Source organism: Drosophila innubila (genome assembly GCF_004354385.1).
Source record: "Drosophila innubila isolate TH190305 chromosome 2R unlocalized genomic scaffold, UK_Dinn_1.0 1_C_2R, whole genome shotgun sequence".
NCBI lineage: Eukaryota > Metazoa > Arthropoda > Insecta > Diptera > Drosophilidae > Drosophila > Drosophila innubila.
Genome location: NW_022995374.1, coordinates 11,573,425 through 11,599,016, shown reverse-complemented (window position 1 = coordinate 11,599,016; position 25,592 = coordinate 11,573,425). Strand labels below are relative to the sequence as shown.

Genomic DNA, 25,592 nt, shown 5'->3' with positions numbered 1-25,592 from the left:
CTTCAACGAGCTGCGAATGGCGGCTCAGATTGACAGTCTGTCCTTCCTCCTCTCTCGCTCCCCCTCTCTCTCTCTCTCTGTCTAACTGTCCATCTAACTGTCTGCGTATTGCGGCATCTTTGTGACCTTCAAAGTGAAAGTTTCGCTTTCCACTTCGTCAGCAAAGTTGACCCTTTCTCTCTTCTTCTTCTGGCTCTGTTTCTCTGGTTGACATTGAAAGCACTTTGTGTGTAGATGTGTATCTCTGATTCTTAGCGTGTGCACTGATGTTTATGGGTGTGTGTGTGTGTGTGAGTGTGAGTGTGAGTGTCCTGCATTCCTTGTAACTGCTTTTGACGTGTCAATTTCGCAAATTAAATTCTTTTTGGCCCAAATTACAGCTATTGTTCTCATTTAATTATCGCTTTAATCTGAGTAAAGTCACTTTTATAATGACGATACCTTGTACATAAATAAGATAAATCTACATCTTCCTTAAGAAATGTCGAAATAAGCGAAATAGTATTGATATAATAAATATTATCAAAATAATCAGAATTTTCTTGAAAAAATTTATATGTGCCAAATATCAGTATATGTAACAAGCATATAAAGTTGATATTAAATTTTGATGAAATGAAATTTTAAAGATTTTCTTTTTTGGACTTTTCTTCGAAATCACAAAAATTCAGCTAATTTATTCAGCAAATTTAATTGAATTCAAAAAATTTAAATTTTGGATAGAATCTCAAACTAAATCTTTAAATCTGACATATAATTCATATATCATAGTAGACCTGTTCAAATCTTACTACAATATAATTATTGACTAATTTCTAACGGATTTCAAGTAAAATTTAAAAATAAAATGCCTGAAAACAATGAACTTGAGATATCCTTTAAGAAACACTACGAACAGGTAAGTAATGCATTCAATTAACTTTAGTGAATATTGTGCTGATAAATTAATTCAAATGGGCTTCAGTTGGACTGTTCCAATGTTATGAAAGTGCCCTTTAATATGCGCTGCGATTTCGTAATGACAACGACAGATTGTCAGCATTTTGGTTACGCAAACTATATGAATTTCCTAGAGTGCGGATCGGGACGGATCTCTCGTTTCCAGGAGACATTGGCTTGTGTAGGATTAGCTATAATCTTCATTTATTACATTTCCTGCTTAGCGATTGTGGCAGATCAATTGTAAGTCAATATGTGTGTTTTTGTTTTCTTTTTGAAATATATATAATATATACCCATATACCATCAAAAATTTGTACAAGAAAATGAAATGTCTCAGAATTCAGTAAAATTATTTTTTTATGCTTATTTTCAATTTCTAAATGGATTTTTATTAATTTTATTTGTTGATGTATTTCATTAACTTGTATTAGTTTCGCTTCTTAAACTCAATGTCCTTTTCTATTAGTTACAGTCCTGCTTTGAAGGCCATGGCCAAGAAATTGCACTTGAGCGAGCATCTGGCTGGAGTGACGTTGCTGGCCTTTGGCAACAGCACATCGGATATTTTGGGTAACATTCAAAACTCTCCAATAGGTATCATATTCACGTACATGATGTCCAATGCCATTCTCATTACACTCATCTCCGGCGGACTCGTCTGCTTGCTGTGGCCCACACAGCTGCCTAAATATGAGACCGTGCGCACCCTTCTCTTCTTTCTGCTGGGAACGATGACTGCGGAGTATTTTTACTATACCCAAGATTACTTTTCGATGCTCGAGTGTGTGGGTAACTATTAACAAATGTATAACAAATGTATAAGTAGCAAGTTATGGCTTTCGATCAACAATACATTGATATCTTACTGATATTATATACTTAGAGCTCGCAAATAACAGTCAACACTTGTTAAAGTCATCTTCCCACCTAAAAACTAGGAAAAATTTTAATTTGACTTGATTTCTCAGTTTCTCACTATTTGTTTAAACTGCGGCAGGTTACGTGTACACTTGCCTACATAAACTGAATATTTAATATTTACGATTTTTTTTTTTTTTTTTTTTTATTATATATATATATTTATATAAATATTTATAAGTTTTCATACAATATTAATACTTAATGTCGAGCATTCCATGATTGTAAAATATTAAAAGTGCTAATTTAAAAAAAATAAATTATTCGCCCGAGCAGGGACTTGAACCCTGGACCCTTGGATTAAAAGTCCAATGCTCTACCGACTGAGCTACCCGGGCACCTGCTTTCCCTGTCGATCTGAGCTACTTATAAAATATGTATATGCAAAAATGAAAATATTTAAAAAGAAGGAAACTAATTTTCATTAAAATTGTAAGAGATACTAAGAGAACCCTTGTGATTTTCAGGTATGATCTTCATATATATAATCTATTTATGCATTGAGATTATCGAGGGATACTTCGAAAGAGCTGCTAATAGTGCCATGGTCATTTTGGACACCAGGTTCCGGCCTACCGCTACAAGAGAAACAGTGTATCGTCGGGTAACCATATCATCGATAGGCTCCACCGACCGTAAAGAACGTACCACCATCAACACGAATGTCACACGACTAGTAGACTACAGGGTTACCAATCCAAAAAATGAGGATCTCTTCGAGGGCTTCGTACAGGCCATACAACCAATCGACCCGGATTATTGGCGCAATTCCGGATATACAATTCGGATTGCACTCATCATGCTATCCCCCCTGATGTTCATATTCTTGTTACTCATTCCCATGGTTAACTTGGGACGCAGACGCCATGGCTGGTCAAAGCTTCTTAACTGCGCCCACATCGTGATCACACCCATGTTTATGAGTATCGCCATAAGTGAGTATCTTCTCATGATGATTTATGATGATCTTAATAATTTCATTTTTATTAAGTTACAGTGCTTTATAAAATTACACCGTTAATTTTTTACCAGCTGTGCATCACAGTGCCTCTTGCCATTATTGCCTTCAAAAACTCTCGCACAGATATTCCGCCTTCCTACCACTTTGTAAGTGCATATAAATAAACTACTAAGCTTATAATAATACCCTGCATAGGAATAGCGAAAAAAAGGGGAAAAAAAGTCTTTCATACAATAGTTTAAATTTTGGCCGATCTTAATGTAATTTAAAGTGGATCGTTTTTAATTTTTTGATTTAAAATAAATCTGTTTGTATGATTTATTAAGAAATCATTTCACTAAAATAACGAAAATTAAACAAAAAGAAAATAATTTCCAACTTATTTGGAATATTTCTCTTTTTTAATCATATTTAACCAATATATTTATCGATGCTAAATACTCCAACAGGGCTTCGTCATCTTAGGCACTCTGGGTTGCATAACCGTACAATACGTCTGCACCACTGAAATGGAGGAGATACTACAGGTGTGTGGCATGATACTGGGTCTATCCAGGGACTTCATTTCCGCGACCATCAGCTGTTGGGGCGCCTCGATCTGTACGATTGTTATCAACGTAATACTGGCCCAACATGGATATGCCGCTATGGCCATCGCCGCCAGCTATGCGGGACCGTTCTTTAGTGAGTTTATACGACTACTAAATCATGATAATGTTAATCTTATAATGAGTATATTTGAATACTTAGGTTTTATTATGGCAATAGGTTGCCTGCCCTTATATCGTCATATTATGAACACCTATGTGACTTCACATTGTAGCTACTATCCGGTCGCCTATATCTTTCTTATGATTTCGCTATCGAGCTCTCTGATCTGGTGTCTTCTTTTTAACTTTTATGGACGCCGCTCCGTTGGTATATTCAACATTATGATCTACATTCTATATAATATATATTGTGTACTATGCGAAATGGAGATCATACACTCCTATGCCGAGGAGACCGTGATCGATATTGTCTGAATTTAAGAAAGTACGCATTTATATATATCATTTAGAGGTGTAATATAATGTTAAATAATTCTTATTATTGGTATAAATATAAGCAAAGAAAATAAAATTTAAAAAAAAACGAATAAAAATGTTGTATTTTAATTTATATAAAAAATAAACCCAAAATTAATTTACTTGACGAAAGTTAGACATAAAAATGTATCCTTTTCCATATAAATATTCAAGTATCATCCTTACTGGTATAATATTTATGAACTCATAAATATAATTTTTTTGGTCGCCGCAATAATAACATAAATTCCCAAGCTGGCACAGTTGACATTTCCACACCCATTCCTTACTATTAAATGCCATTCAATGTTCGCTTTTATTGCCCCTTGCCGCTGCCACAATGGACTCCATCAAGCGTCTATCATCGAAAATCTATTGAGCGTAAATTCTTAGAATTTCATGTGTGCACGTGTATGTGTGTGTGTGTGTGACTTTCAAAGTCTATTAATTTTATTAGTGGCATTTGCAGTCAGCCGTTGTCGCATTAAAGTTATCTATTATGTCTGGCATCAGCTTGAAAATAATCTTTTTTATCTTGGCAAATTCTAATTGAGCACTTGACTATGCACTATGCAATGTCCTGCAAGCGACAGCTGCATGGAGAGAGGTGAGAAGAGAAGCAAAAAAAAAAAGTGCTACCCGTTAATATGCACAGTCTGGCAGCTCACAGTGGAATATCATAATTTAGAATCGTTGACCAAGAAATGCACTGCAAATATGGTTAAATAATATCAAAATTACGCAAGCTTTAACTAATTAAACACGTATTACCAACACTATGACATTTTAGCTCAACTGTCTCTTAAACGATCTCTGCTGGCAATTCTCGCGCCTCTTTTATGTTAATTAACAGCGCTGGATAGAAAACTGCTAACTCCGTGTTGTCTGCTAACATAGCGTGCATTTTCTTCTAAGCTATGTTAAATAACAGCTCTGTTAAGTACAATGCTTGAATGCGTGAGAAATGTCTGGATTATACAGCACGCCTCGTTTATCGTATTTAAAGCTTAGCAGAGAATAATGTCTTTGCTAGCAGATGTTAATTTAAAGTGCACAGTGTTATTTCCCTCAAATTAAACACTTCTGTTCACGACTTTCTACTCCCAATTTTACTGCAGGCATAAGAACACCCAAAAAATTATTCAGCCAAAGATGCGATTTTTTGTACCAGTGTAGCCCATTTTGTGTGATTTATTTGTTGCATTAGCGGACGTTAGTGGACGTCGTGGCCAGATGCCCATTTGGCCACTTCAGGTGAGTCTGCGCGCCCAAAGGTGTGCAACGTGTCGTCGCTGGCATTGTCATGCCACAGTAATAAATGGGCGCCCTGCGCTCCGGGTTCTTAAGTGACCGTTGAGCAGAGCATTAACAATTTTTAATGCCACAAAAATGCAGAAAGATGATTAAGTTAAAACCCTCAGCGAGACATCGTCAACGCAGCAGCAGCAGCTACAGTAAATGCTAAATAAAGTGACTGCATTCAAGCATGTAAACTTTCATTAACTTTTCAGCATTGTCAAAAAGTCAACTTGCATAAGAAAATTTTGATATCTGGCTAACTAAGAAAAACTATAATTTTACTTTTTCCTTTAAAAAAAAAAAAAAAAAAGTTTGTCAGAAGTGGGATTCGAACCCACGCCTACAGAGTAGACTGCGACCTGAACGCAGCGCCTTAGACCACTCGGCCATCCTGACATCTGTATTGTTTCGAGCCAAGAACCTTTGATGTGAGAAAATGTAGTTATTTTGGTCGACAAAGAACATAAACAATTAAACAAATGGGGGAAAATATTCAAAAATTTATATTTTTATTGGTTTATCTTCATTATTTATACACCCAAATTGTACAATAATGCAATCGATCTTATAATAATATACGACTTTTTGTGTAATATAGGCTTTGCTCGCAACTCATTTTATAATAATTACGAAAAGCTTTTAAAAATATGCATCATATAATAAAGTTTTTATATAGTACACACAATGAATTTCGATATTTAAAAAATGTTGTCTCTCATTCACTAGAGTTTATTGAATACGTACATATTCCATTTCACTTGATTTTTTGTATTTATATGTATTTATTATATTAAGAAACGCATCGTTTCATAGTAAATTACTAAACATTCCTAGAAGATAACGTTAACTAAAAGAATGACTAAAATTTAATCAAAATTATTTGCACATTTATAAAAATGATCGAATCCTAAAATGAGGCTCTATTTTTGGCCTATTAGTTACTTTTTTATCTTTTTATTTATTATATATTATTCCTTTAGTACTAAGTCTTTTATTTGCAGCATTTTTAAATTTTGACTTTTAATTAATTTGTAAAGTTAACTAAATTGCCCTAAAATATATTTTACAATAAGCTTTCTCATACGTTTAATTTGTGTATGGAGGGTTCTTAATATTTTTTACTTTATATGTCTCCTCTTTTTTTTGTTGGTTTTGTTTCCCAAGTAAAGATGTTATTTTATTTACTTTTGGCATTTCGCATTTTAATTCAGAACATGTCGTTTCTTAGTTATTATTAATTATTGTTGTGTTTGCTACAATTCATTAATTCAATATTTGCCATATAGATTAAACTTAGTTTAGAGAAGTACACTATATATATGTGTATATATATAATATTTATGTATGTATGTATATTGATATATACGCACTTGTATATGTGTGAGTGTGTATAGTATTTACATAATTATTAGGCAACCACTTAAGTTTACTTCATCGCGTTTACAAAAATAAGCAACGTTGCGTTCACTTGCCTCAAACATGTACTAAAAACCGAAAACTGTACATCTATTGTTACCGTTTTTATCATCATCTTCATCATCTGCAACTGCATCATTATCAATCATCATCATTGTCAACTAATCATAATCATTATCATCAACAGCATGTTAGAAAATACATTAACCAAACCAAATTTGCACATATCTAAAAACTTAATACATTTCATTTAATTATAATTGCAAATAACGCCGAGTTTCTCTTTACAGGCAAAGCTGTTGATGTGTGTGTCTATTTGGTTTTTAGATCTTTTAGTACTTAAGCTAGTTTGGTTTTAAATAACGCATCATTTGTGTCTCAGCTATACTAAAACAATTGCCATATTTAGTACAATAATTAGCTTCACTGCTGCTGCATTTTCTTCATCTTCATCTTCTACTACTGTTATTTAGTATATTGGTTTTCATGATGCGTACATGCGGTTAATGTCATGCTGATATTTGTCCTGTATATCCTTGCGCTTAAGCTTGAATGCAGCCGTCACCAGACCCATATCTGGTGACCAAACTTCCTTGCATAGCGTAATGGCAGCTGGTACCTCATGCTTTTGTAATTTGCCTAAAAAATCAAGAACACATTATTATTAACACAGATCAATAAATAAACAATTTATGTGCTCACATTTCCGCGCATGATCGCTAATTTCCTTGAGTATAGCCTTCTCCATGATGGGGGATGAGCACAGCTCCTCGAATGATTTGTTCCTTACACCATGTCGCTCAGCCAACTCCTCGAGACCCTTTTGATTTGGCACGACCAGCGCGACAGTGAATTGCTTTGTTGGATCGCCATAAACGCAAATGTTCTCAATAATGCCACATGTCTTGAGCTCCGACTCGACCTTTCCCAAGGAAACATATTCACCAGCCTGCAGTTTGACTAGATCCTTCTTACGATCTGTAAAATAATTTAGTATTAATAGAAAACAGAACTTAAAAAAAAAACTCAAAATTTCCAATTGATCGATTGATGTAGAACTAATTAACACGCTAATATCATTTCACAATTTCCCACAATGAATTCCATTCAATTTGCTACTTACCAATAATCTTAAGTACGCCATCGGTTTGCATTTCGCCAATGTCGCCGGTTTTGAACCAACGGCGTCCATCTTCTTCAAAGAAATCCTCACTTGTCTTGCCAGGCAGCTTGTAGTATCCCCGGGACACGCATTCTCCGCCGATAAGCACCTCACCCTGCGGATAGGGTTTGTTGGTAACGCGATAACGGCCCTCCTCCCAATTCACCAGCCGAATGTCACAAACGGTCAACGGTCCGCCAGTGCGTCCATAGGACATGTCACGACCTGCAAGAGATTACATTTGTATTAAAAAGAATACACATGAAATGCTTTGATTGAGGACACTTACTGTCCATTACAGTTGCTCCAGATGTGGTCTCAGTCAATCCATAGCCCTGGATCAGATCCACGCACAGGCATGTCTTGATCTGCTCGTGTGTATCGGCCGATAGCGGCGCTCCGCCGGACATTATAATGCGCACCTTGCCGCCCATCAGTTTGGCCACCTTCTTGAAGACCAGTCTACCAATAAGAACATAAATGAATATAATAAATAAAAGTAAAAGTATCACACATTTCACACTGCGTACTTGTCAATTAATGGTGTTTGATAGCCACGTTGTATCCACTTCACTTTGTACTGGTAGAGGAATTTGAAGAGCGCCTTTCTGAATGCTGAGCCAGAGTTGACCTTGTCGTTAATACCCTTGGAGATGCGATCGAGTATCAATGGCACCGATGTCATGCATGTGGGCTTCAAAACGGATGCATCTCCCTTGCAGCCCCGTTTAATCTTGCTACTCGTATCGATCAAAGTCAATGGGGTGGAGTAACCAATGGATACGCCTGTCATAAGGCAAACACTCTCCGCCACAAGCTCGAAAACATGCGCCAGTGGCAGAAAACCAATTAGAACATCCTCGGGATAAATGGTAACCATGTCGCAGAATCCTTTCATTGTGGCAATACAATTCTTATGGGACAGAAGGACACCCTTTGGTGTGCCCGTTGATCCGGAAGTGTACATAATGATAGCAATATCTTCACCCTTTGGTGGCACATTCTCTGTAAATACAACATTGATTAAATATATATCTTTATCTCAATCTCAATCTCTTCCACTTACCAAATTTACTCTCATTGCCAATTTTAACAACTTGATTGAAGGGCAGAATTTTGACGCCTTCCTTGAATCCAGTTGTTTCGGTCTTTGTCAGCTGATCTTCCATATAGATGATGGTGTTCACATTGGGGCATAGGGCCAATAGCGTCTTGAACTTGGGCAACAGATCGTGTGAGGTGATGACTGTGGTAACTTCCGTTTCGCTGATACCTGCAACGTGATTTTATTTCAATTAGACAATTGTCTCTCTTATTAATATACCCATAGTACTTACAGTGGGCGACGCCTTCATCGCCAAGCGTGGCATAGACGGTGACAATGGGCATGGCCTGCTTAAAGCAACCATGGGCGGCAATCATCCACTCGGCGCGCGTCTCGGCAAAGATGACAATGTTCTGACGCGGCGCCTGACCAATCTCACGAAGTCCACGTCCAAAGCTGGCCGCCATACGCTCCGCCTCGATGAAGTTCTTCCACTTGTAGTCGCCCATGTTGTACTTCTTGAAGACGCGTCCATTCGGCTGCGTTTCGTCCTCCTCGCTGAGTATCTGCCGTGTGCCCAGGCAGCGTTTGGTCGAATGCGTTTTGGCCACGTAATTGAACACCTTCTCCAACGTATCAATGTTCTCCTGCAGCATCTTCACATGCACATCCCTCGGCGGTTCCGTGGTTCGATACGTCACCTCAGTCTCATCGTTCTTTATGATCTTTGCCTGCAATATGCGAACGTATTAGATTTAGAATGACAGTAATTGTTACTTAATTTAAGGGTAAACGAGTTGAAGTATTTATAATTCGGTGAGGGATTGGGTGGGATAACCACAATAGACTCAAAACCAGCGACCGTAGTGAATATTAAATTTCAAACCTCTTAAGTTTTTTAATATTTAATATTTTTATTTATTTAGAGATCATACAGTGGGAAATTTTGATATTTGTATTCAATTTATGGCATTAAATAGATTAAAGATGAAAAATATGATTTTTATAAAATTAATATTTAATGATTTGTATTTTGATCTAAAATAATAGCTAAGATTATTTTATTAAAAAGAAAATAAATATTTAAAATTGATTTTATATTCAGGATACTCTATTCTAAATTTCTTCGTCATCTACATAATTTTTTTGGGGTTTAGTTTTTTTTACTTATAACTCTTATTTGTGATCCCTGCCAAAACCACAAGAAAACCCAGCAAAAGGAAGGTGACATGTGCAATTGAAATTGCTTAACGTTGGGAACTTTGACTGGAAGTTATCACCAGGTGAAAGGTGACAGTGTATGTGTTAATGTTTGCATGTGGGGGGTGGTTCCATAAATAACACACACCAAATAAATATATAAAATTAATATAAATTTGAATATAAATAAAATAATAATAAAGCACAAATGCAGATTAAAACCTCAATGTCATCCGGCGAATACTTGCGAGATTCTTCGACCAACAATTTTTTGCTTATGGGCGTGGCCTGCGGGAGTTAGGGAAGGGCAGAAAAAACAAAAAAGAATACAAATAATATATGAATATAGCGAAAATCGATGACGATTTTCGATATCGTTTGTTATTTACGAATTTACCATAAAGTTTATAGCATGTCGCAGTTCTCTTTTCTAGTTTATAACAGGCTATTGCGGATTCCTTATCAATGACCAAGAGTTTAGATAACAGGTCAGGGGAAATAAACTGTGTGTATGTGGCAAAAAAAAAACTTATCAATCAATGACTTTTTCGCTTTTAAAAACAGTCAATGAAACTCAGTGAATCACACTTTAAAAATGATAAATGCATTTTTATTAAAACTGAGCTAAAAATGGACAGTATATTAATATGGTTTATTGCTCTCTTACAACATGCCGTGAAATTTGTTGCTAAAGCTCAATCAAAATATAAAAATTAAAATTACAGGGTAGAGGAAGCAGTATTAACACTGACTAATATTATTGAATTATTATAAATGTTGTAAAGTTTTATAATTGATTAAATGCTATCTGAATAATAGCCACTGCATTAAACTTTCAAATATAGTTTGATTGTGACTGACAGCGTAAATCAGAGTCGAGTATACCCCATTTAAAAGGCAGGTAGTTTCAACTTAAAAAAAACAACAATTTGTTGGGTACAAAGTGTAATAAAAACTATAAGATAATGAACAAAAATTCAAAGAAACGAGAGGCAAACTATAACTTAGACGCAGAGAGTTCCAGTTAGATGGAGAGCGAGAGAGAGAGAAAGAGAAGCAAAGAGGAAGAGATATGACTATAATATGATACTGAAGGTGAAAGGCATTGCGTGACAAGGCACAGAATTATTTTAACAAATTACATGCTTTTTATATTAATGTATACTCCGAGATCGCATTAAGATTGAGAATCCTTCTCTCAATATCAGTCGAATAAATGTTGAAAGATAATCTCACCTTGACTCGCCGTGATTCCTGTCGACGTTTCCAAGGCGCCTGTAGAACCAAATAGACCGGGAGCGTGATAATATCATAGACAAATGCAATTGCCTTGATGGCGCCCAGTGCACTCTGCACCCAAAAGCTGTCCATTCTGAATAATAAATAAAAGAAAGAGAATATGGGTAATTTTAGTTGCAGCTGCGATAATTGTTATTTAAATAAATTGCACAACATGTATTGTGAGCATGAATATGTATTACTTATATTTATTCCGATTGTTCTGTTGCTGTTGCAAACTGAAAGCCAACTGAATTCAGTCCGCAAATCTTGCAAGTCTAATAACTGGAAAAGGGTTGCCCCCTTTCCCCCTTTGGCTTAGCTGGCGATAACAAAAATTGGAAAGCATTTTCAGTCTCTTATCAGCTTGTTTGCTAACTGAGTTAAGAAATAAAATAATACTGATTCTGTTACTAATTACAACTGAAAGTCGGTCAGTTAGTCGGTCAGTCAATCAGTCGATAAGTCTAGCCAGCTGACTTTTTACTCGACCAACTTACCGATCTATAAGTAGTCATATTTGTATGCCCTAGGTTGTACCTATGTTGATATCAACAGCAATAATACTTGTGTGTCATAAGTGTGTCATAAACACCCCAAGAGCAAACTCATTTGTCCGACGCACGCGTAAAGCTTAAATTGATTTATGATCCAGATAACTTAATTTAAAGTATTTCTTAATTAATTTAACTGATTTTAAATTTTTCACATACCCAATTATCAGTTGTAACAATGAATTTTTGTTTTCTGTGCTTATTTATTTATTAAATTTTCCTCTTCTCATATTTTTATTTGCTTTGTACAAAAATCGCGGCAAAAATCACATATTTTAAAGTGAAACTAGGCTTTAAGTATTAATGCTACTGAATACTAATTAAAAAATACTGTTATGTTAAATTTTGTAGGTTCAAAATCTTTCCCTATACTACAACAACAACAAAAACTAACACCTGCCTGTGAATACACTCAAGGTCATTTCTATGCTAATATAATTTCTGTTTAAATCAGATTCAGTGACCGATTTACAGTCCAACTGCAGTTCCATTGACAGCACCTTCACAATATCTACATAGGTGGCGTCAGTCGCTTTCAAGGTGTGTGTGTGAGAGAGTATTTGTAAGGAAGTGTGTGTGTGTGTGTGTACCACATGCTAATCAGCGACTGCATGCGAAGTCAATTATCAACCTTTGCACGGACATGCCGAGCACGTTATCAATAGAACGTATAAAATAATTAAAGTTTAAAGTCTTATCAATTTCAAATATTAACGTGCAGGTGCTTGACATGTTTTCCTCATGGTTTATATAGATAGAAACATTTGAAAATGCACTAAATCAGAAATATCAATACTATGAGATCAGTGTATTATAGAGTCGCAATCCAAGCTAAAATACGTATGTATTTATGTTCGTACTATAAATTAATGTGATAAGCAAAAAGTATTTTGATAAGCAAACTGAGGCGACGTCACGTCCCTGAACTTGAATTTGTGTGGGTAATCACTATAGCTATATTTTATATATTAAATACACTCATATATGTATGTATATGTATATTGACAAGGCATTACTTTGGGCGTCGGTCTGTCACTGATTGCAGATTCTTGGTCATTTCACGCTGACTGATTTGATTGGACATGGACATCAATATCACATCAAGCAATAATACGTCAATCACTTTACACAACAAAAGAACGTAACAAAAAGAAAAGCTAATCGCATTTCATATGCAAAGTGAATAATAATCGTAGTCATTATCATTAGTAAACCTTTGTGCAAAAAATAAAGCCTGACTTATAAATATATATAAACGATCGATTTGCTTCTACTTTTTAAAATTCATTTGTTAAATATTTTTTGGCCCAGTGTTTTAATATTAGCTTTATTTTATAAAATTTGATGAGAGATGTTTCATTTAAAATACCCTATTTGGGAGGGGAAATCCTTACGTTTCCATATTTACTTTTAGGATTGTCAACTCTAATGTCATTCTTAATTTTAAGCCATATCATCCGACACCAAAAAACGTACACAAATAAAGTTGAAACGCATAATTAGCACATGACTCTGATATATGGATATGAATATGGGATACGGGGAAAAAAAGATAAATAAATACGTAGTTGAATGTCGAGAATGTATGTATGTATGCATTTACTTACTGCGCATCATCTTCGATGAACATCTTGCCGATTTTTTACTGTGACAATTGGACGATGAAAGTAGGCGACACAGATAACAGATAACGGAGAAAAAGATGCGCTTCACAAACGCACGGGTGAATGTGAGAAATGATAACTAGCCGTTTCTCTAATGTCCTCCTTCTTCTTTATCGTCTTTTAAATGATGGTACAGTTTATGATAACGCTGCGTATGCGTAATGCGACGTCTACGTTGTTTTTAGCTGTAAACGGGGAAGACAGACAAATGGATGCAACATTTAAACGATAATGTCATACTCCTTACTCTTCTTCTTTTCTCTTCTTGTTGTATTTACCTACATTTAGAAAATAAGAAAGAGAAAACAAACAGATACGCATTTATGTAGTGACAATCGTGACACAATGACAAATATGATGATAACAAGTGTGTGTGTGTATGATATATAAAATAAAAAATGTGTAAAAGCAGCTGCCACCAAAGAATTCAAATTGTATCTAAAGATCAATATGTGTCAATTGATGGATAAGTAAGACATAAGTATACATGATAAGCATTACTAGTAAAATGATATTTACTCGTATTTCAGTTTTTCAAACTACCTTCAAGCACAATTCATTTTGGATTATTCAAATGTGTAGCCAAAAATAAACTAATTATAATACTAAACAAAATTCTAAAATTTGGCGTTGCTTTCGTCAACATTAAAATGAAATTAAAAATCGAAAGCAAAGAAATAAAAATTCGATATAAATTCTTGATGTTTATACTAAAACAAGTTCTTCGGTTTCGCCTTGCGGCTCTTGGTGTTTAGCCAAAAGTTGATAGTAAGAATAACAAAAACATAGACAAAATACACACACATATTAACAAATACATATTCAGCTAGAGAACCGCCTCGTTTGAATAAACTACAAATATAAATATAAACAGCATACAAATTAAAATTAGACAACCAAATTCGTATTGCATAATTTGTGAAAGAAATGCCAACAATAGAACGAGAATAAAGTGTATCTCAGAGATTAGTGTGTGTGCGTGTGTGTGTGTGAGATATCTGCTTCTTTCTCTATGGAACAATATTGGCCTAGGTCGCGCCTAATCAATAGATCTGAAGACATAACAATTCATTACAAAAGACGTGAGAAACTTTTAATTTGTTGTGCTTCTTTTGTTTATGATTAACAACAATTTAAGACAAACCTGACAGACAAACTAATAACTATTTTGTATTTTTCAATCTAAATGCAGTTGAAAATGATATTTAAAAATCTTAAGAATTTTTTAACTTGATAATGTACCCTTTGGTAAAAAGCGATTACGTTATTAGCATCATTGATGACCTCATCTATACAAGTATTTATGGTTTCATCATCAATATTCTCATATTTATTAACATACGTTAGAAATAATATAAAAATCATAAGTATACATTTAAAAAACAACAAAATAAAATACTTTTTAAAAATATTTTGATGTGGATTCTTAATTTTTTGATAAAGTTTTAATTAATAGGAAGTATCGTCTGAATTTCTTTTTTTTATACTATCTGTAGCTCCCTTTTTCTTCTTTGTTTACACAATGTGACCATTAACCCGCTTCTTACGACCAATAATGAAAACAATAAAAAATAATAATAATAACAAAGACTACATGTTTTGTTTATAAAGTGGAAGAATGTCAAAATATCGACTGCAACTTTAACATTCTGCACTGTGGTACAAAAGTATTTAAGTAATAGCAGATACTTTAAAGTTTGCCATTGCCAATTGAATTACGATCAGTGTGCAAAAGCGCGTGCACAAAAAAAAACAACATAATTAAAGTAAAAAAAAAAGAGTTGAGCGAAAGTTGTTGCCACTGTCAAGTGGCACAATTTGTCATGCTTCGTAGTCGAAGCCACTTGGAATAGCCAAATTACAGGTTAATAAATGAAAATTGACTGCGATGGAGGCAGAGTTCACATTGAATCGCACAATTTTCAACGTACAATTTTGAACTTTGAGCGTTATGTGAGTTTGTTACGAATTACGAGAGCGGGTCGCACATGTGCGACGATCGTGACCCTGATCAAAGTTAAACTGCAACTAAAATTGAATAGAACTGAACCATAAGGAATTAAAGAGCAAACAGGCAGCTGGCTAAACAACCGTATACTATGTATATAAACATACTTATGTCTGGAGTGAATTAAGACAATCAGGAAATGTGTGGCGCGTATCACTTGATTACTGACAATATTGCACACTTTGTACTTTGTACCCTCCTCTCTCTTTCTCCCTCTACTCTCTCGCGCTCCCCACTTGCTGGGAGAAACAAGTGAAAAAGTGTTGTTGCCTGATTAAATCAACGGCAAAGTGACCGAAAATTAAAATACATTGAACAGCAGCTCAACTTGAATAATCCATCTTAAAAACGTTGATGTTTTTGTTTCTGTTTCTGTTGCTGTGTGTCACACGTGGCGTATGTGTAATTTAACGAGTTGAATCGCATGTGAAACGCAAATTAGATACTTGTAAATATTATAATTGTTTTCAGTGTTATTGTTTACCAGATTTTAATTGTTTCATCAACATAACAAAGTTCACAATTTAATTTATAACTAGCACAGTTGTTGATGAATCTTGGGTGAAACTATTTTAATTGCTTTGATTAAAGCAATTGCCAACCTCGTCTTATTCATTGACTGTGCATATGCAACCGTTATAGCCGCATTTATTGTTTATTTTATTTACTGTAGGTTGTTTTTTTTTTTTTTTTAAATGCTTGTTTTCAATTATTTTGCTGTCTTTTTTATTTTGCATACATCGCACAACAACAAAATGTAGAATAACAACTACAAAATCATTGAAATAAACGTGAGCTCAAACGTCAAGCCTGACTAACTGGAAATGTATCCGAGAGATACTGGATTGACAACCTCGAACTTGAAAATGCATTTGTGCATTCGGATTTCACTGACATCAGCCGAATATCATTTGCCAAACTCGACTAACTTTCAAGAGTTCTTTTTATCGACTGTCACGCAAGACAATTGTGAGGCAAAAACAAAGTCCAAGTGCGGAACAAAGTCCCATGTAATTGAGCTTGAAATCGTAGAACAATAAACATTTAGTTTCATTTTTGTGTGAACTTTTTAAAGTCCAACAAGTCCAATACATATACAGTTGTATGCTCAACAATGACGAAGACAAATCAAATAGACTTCAAAACAAAAATTGAACCAAATTTAAAACACTTTAAATTAAAATCTAAAAGAAAACAGTGTCTTTGAAACTTAATTTAATTTAAATAAAATGAAAAATCAACGCGTAATATTGTACCACATATCATTTACATTTATCGTATTTCCTTTTTAGCCTGTGATCACTTTAAAACACTTAAAATTTCTTTGTTTTGCTTGTTGTAATTTAAAAGTCTTATAGTTCTTTTAAGACTATAGAAACTTTAAAAAATTATCTAGGGAAATGACTTGATATGAAAAAGATAGTAAGATGATAAAGATACTTTTGAGGATTTACATATTTAAATATCGACAGGGAAAAAATTGTTTGGTTTTCATTATTATAGTTTTACTATTGCAGTTAATTGTAAATATTATGTATTTTCAAGTTACAAATTATCTTCCGTTTTTTTTGCATATTAATAGCATTTCCCACGAGTTCAGACTTGTTGAAGTAACAAACTCGATTGCGATAAATACTTAACTGTTTCTTGAACTTTGACAGTCGAGAGGCGATAAACAAGTCAACAAGGTATTTAAACGGTGCTTGTTATATGTACATATGTATGTAAATAGAAACAAACATACATACATATACACTTATCGATGACCCGGGAGTCACCTTGACACTGTCTAGTGCGGAAAGGGGAGTGTGATCTCCATATATGCACCTATATAGGCATGCATAAATGTATGAACAATTAAATTATAAATATGCGAATTTACTACATTTCCATATGACCTGAGACAAAACACTCGACGATAGAAGCTAACGAGAGCGCGCCTGTTCTTTGTCCCTGTCCCTGTCTCTGTATCTGCCTCGTCTCCCTCTCTCACTCGCTCTCAAATGGGGTAACAAAATCATCGTATGACTGTGTCAAAGTCCAAAATAAAAATAATTTTCTGTAGCTTATTTTTTTTTTCTTGCTGTGTTTGCCACCAGTTGAGCGCTCATAAAATGAGAAAAATACACGGTAAAATTGAAAAAAAAAATAATAAAAATAAAAAATAAAGTAAAACAACAACAAAAGTCGTAAATTTAAAAAAATGCTGCGCCAATTTGCACGACACGTTGCACGCTAAATATTTCAATGAATGAAAAGAGAAAGAGTAACAAACATGCGAAACAAACAAACCGAAGATTGTGTGGGTGAATTTAAATAAATTTGATTATTGGCAAGTGCAGGCAAGAGTGCGGGACAGAGAGCGATACATTGAGAGAGCCCACACACACACGGAGAGAGACAGATGCATAAGCAGACAAATGTTCGCTCTTTTGCACCCGCTCATTTCGCTTTGACGTTGACGGATAGTCAGTCTCTGTGTGTGTGTGCGTGTGTGTTTGTGTGAAAGTATTACAGCGAGAGGCAGGCGCCAAGCGATGCTGACGTCGACGTCGACGTCAACGCTCTGATCAAATAAATGACCTAGACAAGCATGCGTGTAGTTATCTTTAGAGTGACCATCACAGTCCCCTGTTCAAGCACGTGCCAAATTAAGTGAAAATTTTCCACAACATCTCTCTCTCTCTCTCTATCCCTCTCTCCCTTTCTCTCTCTATTGGCAATGATCATGATCATGGATTGCACGTCGCATAAGGCCAATTTAATGCTTTTAACAACAAATTAAATACACAATGCGGATAAGTTGATGCTCCGTTTGCAAAACCGGTTAGAAAATCTTTTACCAGACACTCCAACTTCGTGACTAAGGCAAACAATGTTTTTTTAGTATGTGTGTGTTAATGTAGGTGTGATTGATTGTTTATCAGTGTACGACCTAACGAATTAAAAAAGGAAAACATGTTTAATTTCAATGCCGCTGAGAAAACTTAATTACATACATATAAATAATTGTAATGTCTATAAATGTACGCTCGTTAGTGTAATCAGAAATAAACAAAACGTGAATCGGATTCATTCTAATTGGATAGACAGACGCCACCTATCGGAAATGTGAGGATAAGCTCATTGGCAGATTAAGAGCGCGAAATGCAGATTTAAAGAAAAAGGACGAAGTGACCGAGAGAGAGAGAGAGTAAGAGAGGGAGAGAAGGCGACTGTTGCACCATTATTTACAAACAGTAGAAACTTCTGGCATAATGATTTGTATGCCAAAAAAAAAGGGGGTTGGGCACCCATTACATTCACATAGTAGAAATCGCGTGATTATTTTTGATAGACCTCAACGCAATTTCAAATTGCAACAGCGCCAATAACAATAACAACAACAACTGCAGCAGCAGCAGCAGCAAAAAAGAAAAGTGCCAGAAGTCACTGGGCGGGGAACTACGTATGCATGTTGTAGCTGGGAGCAGGGAAAATCTGAAGGGGGGGTTAGATGAGGCGGCAACACGTTTTTCCTTCATCTTCAGTGGCATTTGGTTTGGTTATACCAGCTGAAAATCGTACGAGTTTCAGGGGAAATTGTTGCGCAGCAACAGTAAAACAAAAGTGCGGCGAAGAGAAACTGAGGCGAATAACATACAATGCCAGCGAAATGCAACGGGCCTGAAGCGACGCGTCAACTGTACAAGAGAGCGCAGGGTGAAGGCGACTCGAATCGAATCGAAGGCAAGGCAAAGTCAAAGAGAGCACGCGCTCTCGTTACCCACTCGTCAGTGGAGAGGGCTAAAAGGTCAAAGAGTGTGTTGTTTACTTCGCTCTGCATTTGTCGACTGGGTTTGGCCATGAATGAAAGCTGTGACCGGCAAAAAAATAAAAGACAAGCATACATATGCACATACTCGTACATCATTAAATATGTATGTACAGTGGTACTCAGCTTATTTGACCAACTACACTTACATACTACAAATTTTAAATTAATTTATTTTTTAATGGAAAAGAGATAAATAAAAAGTGTATATATTTTATCTGAATTAAGCAATAAAAACATATGTAACTAATTAAAAACTGCATTGTTTCAAATAAGCTGAGAGTATACATATTTACTGGGAAACGGAAAGCAGAGAAAATGCAGCAGTTGGCAGTGCTTGACTTGAAGATACCCGGTAATCTGCTGTATACAACGTAAATGGTTTAAATTTTTCATAAAATTCGTATTTACTGTTATCGGCAGGCACAACTGTTATTTACAAGATCGAGCAGACTACGGAACTGCACAGTTTATAAATATTTAAACAATAACTTAAATAAAGTTAAGTAACCTTCTAGATAAACAGCTATATATAGAAGTTCTGCACAACTGAACGTGCTTATGGCCAAGTTCTGCTGCCAACAATGATAAACAACTGCACGGGGAACACGTTTCCGGGCCATAACAAAACCGCACCCCAGAAAACAGAAATTCACTCAACGCCTCATCATTTCAAATGCAACAACAAATTCACAATCTCATGGACTCAGCTGGTCAGTCACAACAAGAACATAAACATATGACACATCACACACAGACAGACAGACATATTCATGACCCCGAAGTCGAGTTGCTCCTTTCCCCTTCAAACAGTCCCATCCAATAAAGGCAAAGCAATCGCAACAGAACTCGCATGATTTTCTGTTGGTATAATAAACTGGGCAGCCCAATGAGTGGGAGTAGAAGAGCGACTGAGTCAGCTTGACTGAGAGAGCTTGCGCAAATGTGTGCTTGTGTGCGTCTGTAAATTTACGTAAGTATGCTTGTGTATATTTACAAGAAAGTACACGTGCAGCGAATGACTAGCAGGGGAAATGACGAGACATATGACAGAAACAGAGAGAGACCCAAAGAGAAGAGAGCAATTCAAGGCAATTAAAAATAAAGTGTGAGCTCTCATCTTTGTTTATGAGCGTACTATCAAAATGAAATCACACTTTTTATCTAATTAGAATATACAGTTAACGAGATCTGCATTTTCAATTGAAAATAACGTTACAAAGTACACGTCATAGTCTGTTGTTGACTTTCTCTCTGACTCTCTATCTTATTAGAAGCTGGCGGTATGTGAAGGTCGTTATCATTCCCTCCACATTATTGGAGTTGGGGGAAGAGTTGCCAACCGTTTGCAATTTGCAATTGAAAATCAAACAACAAACAACAATCAATACACAAATAAACATAAATTGTTAGTTGCTTATTCTCTGTTGCCATTGACTACGTTGCATAATGCAACAAAAGCAAGGAATTTGTTGCGTGATTCTCAGTGAATATAGAAACTGGGTCAAGATTATAAAATGTTTATCAAAATCCAACTTAATCATATTCTCAATAATGTTAAACTGCATTTGTATATCCCGACATGGCCATTGATAAGGTGGCGTGACATTTGAGCCATTTGCCGACGCAGCGACCGGCAAAGGCTAAAGAGAGAGAGAGGCGGCAGATGAGAGCAGAGCAACGTAAGAGAGAATGCACAAGTGTATGTGTGTGTCTATGTACGCATGTAGATGAATGTGGAAGGTGTGGGTGTGAGTTTGAGTGTGAGTGTGACCCGTGTCAGCTGAGCGACAATCAGAAAAAAGGAGAAAGAAGAAAAATAAAATCAAGTACGTCATACACAACGCAATTCAAATTGAAAAGCGTTAGCTTACCTGCTTTATTTGCGAAATGCGAGAGTAATTTACAGCATTTTTGTGTGCCGTTATTTGCAATGACAGAGCGCAGAACGGGAAACAACAACAACAACCACGGCAACGGTTGAACAAACGCGGGCACATGTAATAAACATCAAACATAAATTTATGTTAAAAAAATCACACAAACATAATACAAACTGACGTTTTTCTGTTTTTGGCAAATAAAACATTTGATTATGAACAAAACACACACAGATAATCAGAATTTAGGCACGTTTTTACGCGTTCTTTTATAAGAATCTCAGAGACTCTTTTTCTTCCAGGCTTTTATTTATAATTTCACACTTTTCAGTTGCTTTTCTTGCAAATGCCACTTTCTCCAAATTACACACTAATGCATTTACTTTTATTTTACGTTATTTTTTGTCGTTGCGCTTTTGCCAATTTTATGACCCACTCACACACACACACATGCCATCACACAAACACATTCAAAGAGAACCGGGGAAAAGGCAACAAATTTTAATTTCTTTTCTTACTTACACAAAGCTTTCAAGTTAACGTATTTGCTTTCAATTGCGTTTTAAGATTTTAATATACGTACTAATTTCGCGCCCGCATATACATAAGTATAATAATTCAAACTGTTTTTTTTTTTTATGTGTATTTGTATGTAGTATATTTAACTAGGACCCGAACGCGTCCAGTACAACGTTCTCAAAACACGTTGAGTTTGTTTCTGATACGTGTAGAAAATGTCGCTGTCGCTTTTGCCACGATTATTTTCACCGACTGTTTCGGGACCACTCACTCACTCACACTTGCAAAAGTACTTTACGCTCTCTCTCGCTCTTGCTCTTGTGGTCTTATTCGTTGTATTACGTTGCTCTGCACCGCATGCAGTTGCAGTTGGATAAGTCAATGACCAATTTAAATAGTATTAGAAAGCACCGTTTTTGCGGTCACACATAAAATCTACAGCGGTATTTGTTAAATGTTATTCTTCTCTCACGCGGTGCAATTTTAATTGTTTTTTATTCTTGTTGATGTTTATACTGTATCGATATATCGATTGCTGAAATCTAGAACTTCGATAGTTTTGTATTTCACCAAAACTGTCTATGTCGATATTTGGACACATCATGTGAATGATTTTAAAGGGAGAAATTTTATGGCAACATACACCTAATAAAGTATTATTAATTGTGATCACAGTTATTTATTATAAAACAAACAATTTATAAAGAAAATATATATTTTGAATTATGAATGATATGCTTATCGATATCTGCTTACGATATTTTTAGAATTGGCGTACCACTAACGTTTAGTCTCCCATCCCCAAGTAGACGCTTTACTGGCAGAGCGAAAATCGCATGTTTTTGGCGTTGCCACAGTTAAAAATTAACGAAAATACCCACAAAACAAAATTCCTTACTTAACGAATCGACTAGCTTAGACATCCACCCAAAATAAGTTAAGACATACACCTCCTATAAGACATGACTGCATTTTATTCGGAGTTGATGTGGGTTCTTGGCGTAGCTATAGTAATTAGTTTCGGATTTAAATGTTTGTAGAAGTTGATTGAAAACATGGATTTTTACTGAATTTAATCAGACAAATTTCTATAATTAGGTGTATTTAGTTATTTGGGCGGAAACATTACATCTTTAGTCATATCATGCACCAAATCCCACTCAACAGCAATCGCATAAACAATAAAGAGTACAAATAATATCCAATAAAATATTGCAGACGAGCGTCGTGCGATGAAATTAAATGTCAAGCACCACCATAATGTGCTGACTATGGTTATCAATATAAATATATAGCAATTGTCGCCATGTTCTCCATTTAACCATGTTGATGCTCCCTTCAGACGCACATTCTCATTGAATAGGAAGGTGATGCCCATGCTAACGACAATATCTGAAATGAGCAAAAAAGTTTTTTAAAATTTTAAATCTTTTAAAATGCGCCAGATCAATCAAATGCAAAAGGTGGCATCACTTAAATTGGCAAGACATTATTTGACAAGGTGGCAACACTTAATTCATTGTTTAACAAGGTGGCAGCACATAGATAACCGTTACAAATGATTTGTGTACTTTAAAAGTTGTTTACTTACTAAAAAATGGTCCAGCAAAGACGGCTGTAAAAGCCATTCTCTCATAGCCCTGCATTGTCATGGCAAAGGAAGCCATTAAATTAATGACCGCATTTCCCACCGATCCGAAAGTGATGCTCAAGAAGTGTTCACTTAAATTAAAAACGATGCCCACAATGGAAATGAGTACTTCGATTTCGCCAGTGCAAAATACGATGATGACCAAGGAACTAGTGCTACTCAGCACAATAAAAAGCTGTAACTGTGTGTTAAGTAATGTTGTTACTTTAATGAATGACACTTACGATATGATATGGAGGTGGCATATCAGTGCGAGCATGAAAGAAGGTGAATAGGGCCAGGGGAACGGAGAGGAGCAGAGACCACTTGGCATAGTTGATGTTAAAGTCGACGTACCACGAACTGTATACACTGACAAACTTGGCTGAATAAAGAAAGAGAGAGAGAGAGGGAGTATTAAAGAGTCACCAGTTTATAAAAGAAGTACTTACAATGTATGGCGGTTATCAGGATAAAGGGATTCGTGATGATCTGCGTGCAGTTGAGCAACTTGCTCCAGCCATGTTTGTACCGCTCGTAGTCCACCACAGGCACAAAGATGGTGACAATCAGGAGCATCGGTGAGCGGATGACGATGAACACACGCTGGAAGGGACCGGCCAACTTCCAGTCCGTGGCATCAATGGGATTCAGTGAGTCCAGAAAGTCACCCCAAAGAAACAGATTCTTGGCATTCTTCTTGCTGTGCAGAATGGTGCGTGTTGCCTCATAGTCCACGGGTTCCGGCTTGGAATGGGCAAATGGTGCGCCTATCATCTGGATGTTACTTGAAGACTCTCCCGTTCCACGTAGAGACTTCCTCCGTATGTGCATAAATTCGTGTTGAATTAGATTTTTCAAATTGCTTATCTTCTTTCTCAGCTTCCTGTCGCGTTCTGTGGAAATCGGTTGTCGTTCCAAGTTTGCTATTTGCCTGCGCAGCTCTGTAAAAGGAAAACCTGTAAATTGGATATAACTAATGCTTGGAAGAGTATATCTTACGCCTTATGGTAAACCGCAACAACTTGAGATCGGCTATAATGATGATCAAGTAAATCAGATAAACGGAGAGCAGGACTGTGGACTTGATAGTGTTATATAATCATCATATCATATCATTAAACACATACTTATGCCATCTGTATGGCTGATGCTATCCCCATCGAAGATGAGGAATCGTAATAATTCCACGGACAGCAGCAGGAACAACAATTCCCGCACTATAACATATTCATCCATCTTAAAGGGCTTCATATAACAGATGAGACCGCCACACAATAACACTATAACCACGGCATCTCCGATGGTTCCATCGAAATACGCGGACTCGGCACGAATCGGCATCAGATTGGCCACCAAATCTGGAAGGGAGCTGCCAAAGGCCAACAATGTTGCTCCAGCCAGTTCCTCATTCATCTGCAGCTTTACCGACAGAATCTTCAAGACTGGCATAAAACTACGATTGGTTTCCTTAATGGGGAAGTTGGTCCATTTGAAATGCACGAAACTCACTATGAATCCACCACAATGGACATGAGAATCAAATAACTGATGACAATTAGGACGAACAGGAACATCACACAGATTTCAGTTGTCTGATCATGAATGTTGAAGAAACAGTACATCATCTCAAAGTAATTAAAGTAATTAACGATTCTATTGCAATTCTGCGTCCTTTTGCTCATCATGCAACGTGTTTCATACGGCAATCGCAAAACACTCTGGCAACTCATCTGTGGATCGTTGTTATCTCGAGATTATCTCAGTTGTGTTGCATGCCACATGGAATACGTACGTTTGACAGAAAGTACTTGAACTCATCGTCTAAGCTTGTCATATTGTCATATTACTGGCCTTCTAAATTTATTGTCTGAATGTAATCAATTTGAAAATATGGATTGACAATCGATTAATGTCAAGTCGGTGTCTCATTTCTGAAGTTTAAATCAAAGCTTTGTACTGCAATTCAGGGAATATCACCGTAACCGGTATCGGAACCGTTAACCGAAACTAACAGTTTGACAATCTTCAAACTGTCATAACTTGATGAAAACTGACCCGATTTTCAATCGGAATGCCATTTTGATCATGATTTGGGTTCTTTATTCATACTGCATTTAAATTTCTGGCATTCAGAAAATTTTATTATTTTTCGACTATCGAAGCCATGGTTCTATGTTGATGCTTTCGAAAATTCAAAATTTTAAATCTCAAGTTTTTTCAAAAATTTTGACT

The 25,592-nt window shown here is 35.8% G+C and overlaps 3 protein-coding genes and 2 non-coding genes across 8 annotated transcripts; 1 reads left to right on the top strand and 4 right to left on the bottom strand.

Moving 5' to 3' along the window:
• Window positions 1-847: 847 nt before the first annotated feature.
• Window positions 848-3,899, top strand: LOC117782930 (mitochondrial sodium/calcium exchanger protein-like). The gene is made up of 7 exons (XM_034620030.1): window positions 848-898; window positions 965-1,182; window positions 1,409-1,731; window positions 2,328-2,795; window positions 2,858-2,967; window positions 3,271-3,505; window positions 3,572-3,899. The coding sequence occupies exons 1-7, from the start codon at window positions 848-850 to the stop codon at window positions 3,844-3,846; spliced, it is 1,680 nt and encodes a 559-aa protein (XP_034475921.1). The 3' UTR covers window positions 3,847-3,899.
• Trnak-uuu lies at window positions 2,126-2,198 on the bottom strand. Its single transcript has one exon. It is a non-coding gene; the product is annotated as a tRNA-Lys (tRNA).
• Window positions 3,900-5,500: 1,601 nt separating the features above from the next.
• Window positions 5,501-5,583, bottom strand: Trnal-cag. Its single transcript has one exon. It is a non-coding gene; the product is annotated as a tRNA-Leu (tRNA).
• A 96-nt stretch (window positions 5,584-5,679) lies between these two features.
• LOC117785800 (long-chain-fatty-acid--CoA ligase 3) lies at window positions 5,680-22,228 on the bottom strand. Of its 4 annotated transcripts, XM_034624034.1 has the most exons (10): window positions 21,731-22,228; window positions 13,450-13,691; window positions 11,247-11,382; window positions 9,103-9,541; window positions 8,832-9,038; window positions 8,296-8,770; window positions 8,055-8,227; window positions 7,727-7,990; window positions 7,306-7,581; window positions 5,680-7,242 (listed from the first exon to the last, which is right to left on the bottom strand). In XM_034624034.1, the coding sequence occupies exons 2-10, from the start codon at window positions 13,470-13,472 to the stop codon at window positions 7,088-7,090; spliced, it is 2,148 nt and encodes a 715-aa protein (XP_034479925.1). In that variant the 5' UTR covers window positions 13,473-13,691; window positions 21,731-22,228; the 3' UTR covers window positions 5,680-7,087. The 4 variants fall into 4 exon arrangements, with proteins under 4 accessions (XP_034479925.1, XP_034479927.1, XP_034479926.1 ...); XM_034624036.1 differs by lacking the exon at window positions 13,450-13,691 and having other exon boundaries at window positions 21,731-22,227; XM_034624035.1 differs by lacking the exon at window positions 13,450-13,691 and having other exon boundaries at window positions 11,247-11,386; window positions 21,732-22,227.
• Window positions 22,229-22,816: 588 nt separating this feature from the next.
• Window positions 22,817-24,788, bottom strand: LOC117784543 (mitochondrial sodium/calcium exchanger protein-like). The gene is made up of 6 exons (XM_034622299.1): window positions 24,488-24,788; window positions 24,360-24,434; window positions 23,810-24,301; window positions 23,603-23,742; window positions 23,319-23,553; window positions 22,817-23,119 (listed from the first exon to the last, which is right to left on the bottom strand). The coding sequence occupies exons 1-6, from the start codon at window positions 24,771-24,773 to the stop codon at window positions 22,836-22,838; spliced, it is 1,512 nt and encodes a 503-aa protein (XP_034478190.1). The 5' UTR covers window positions 24,774-24,788; the 3' UTR covers window positions 22,817-22,835.
• Window positions 24,789-25,592: the final 804 nt, after the last annotated feature.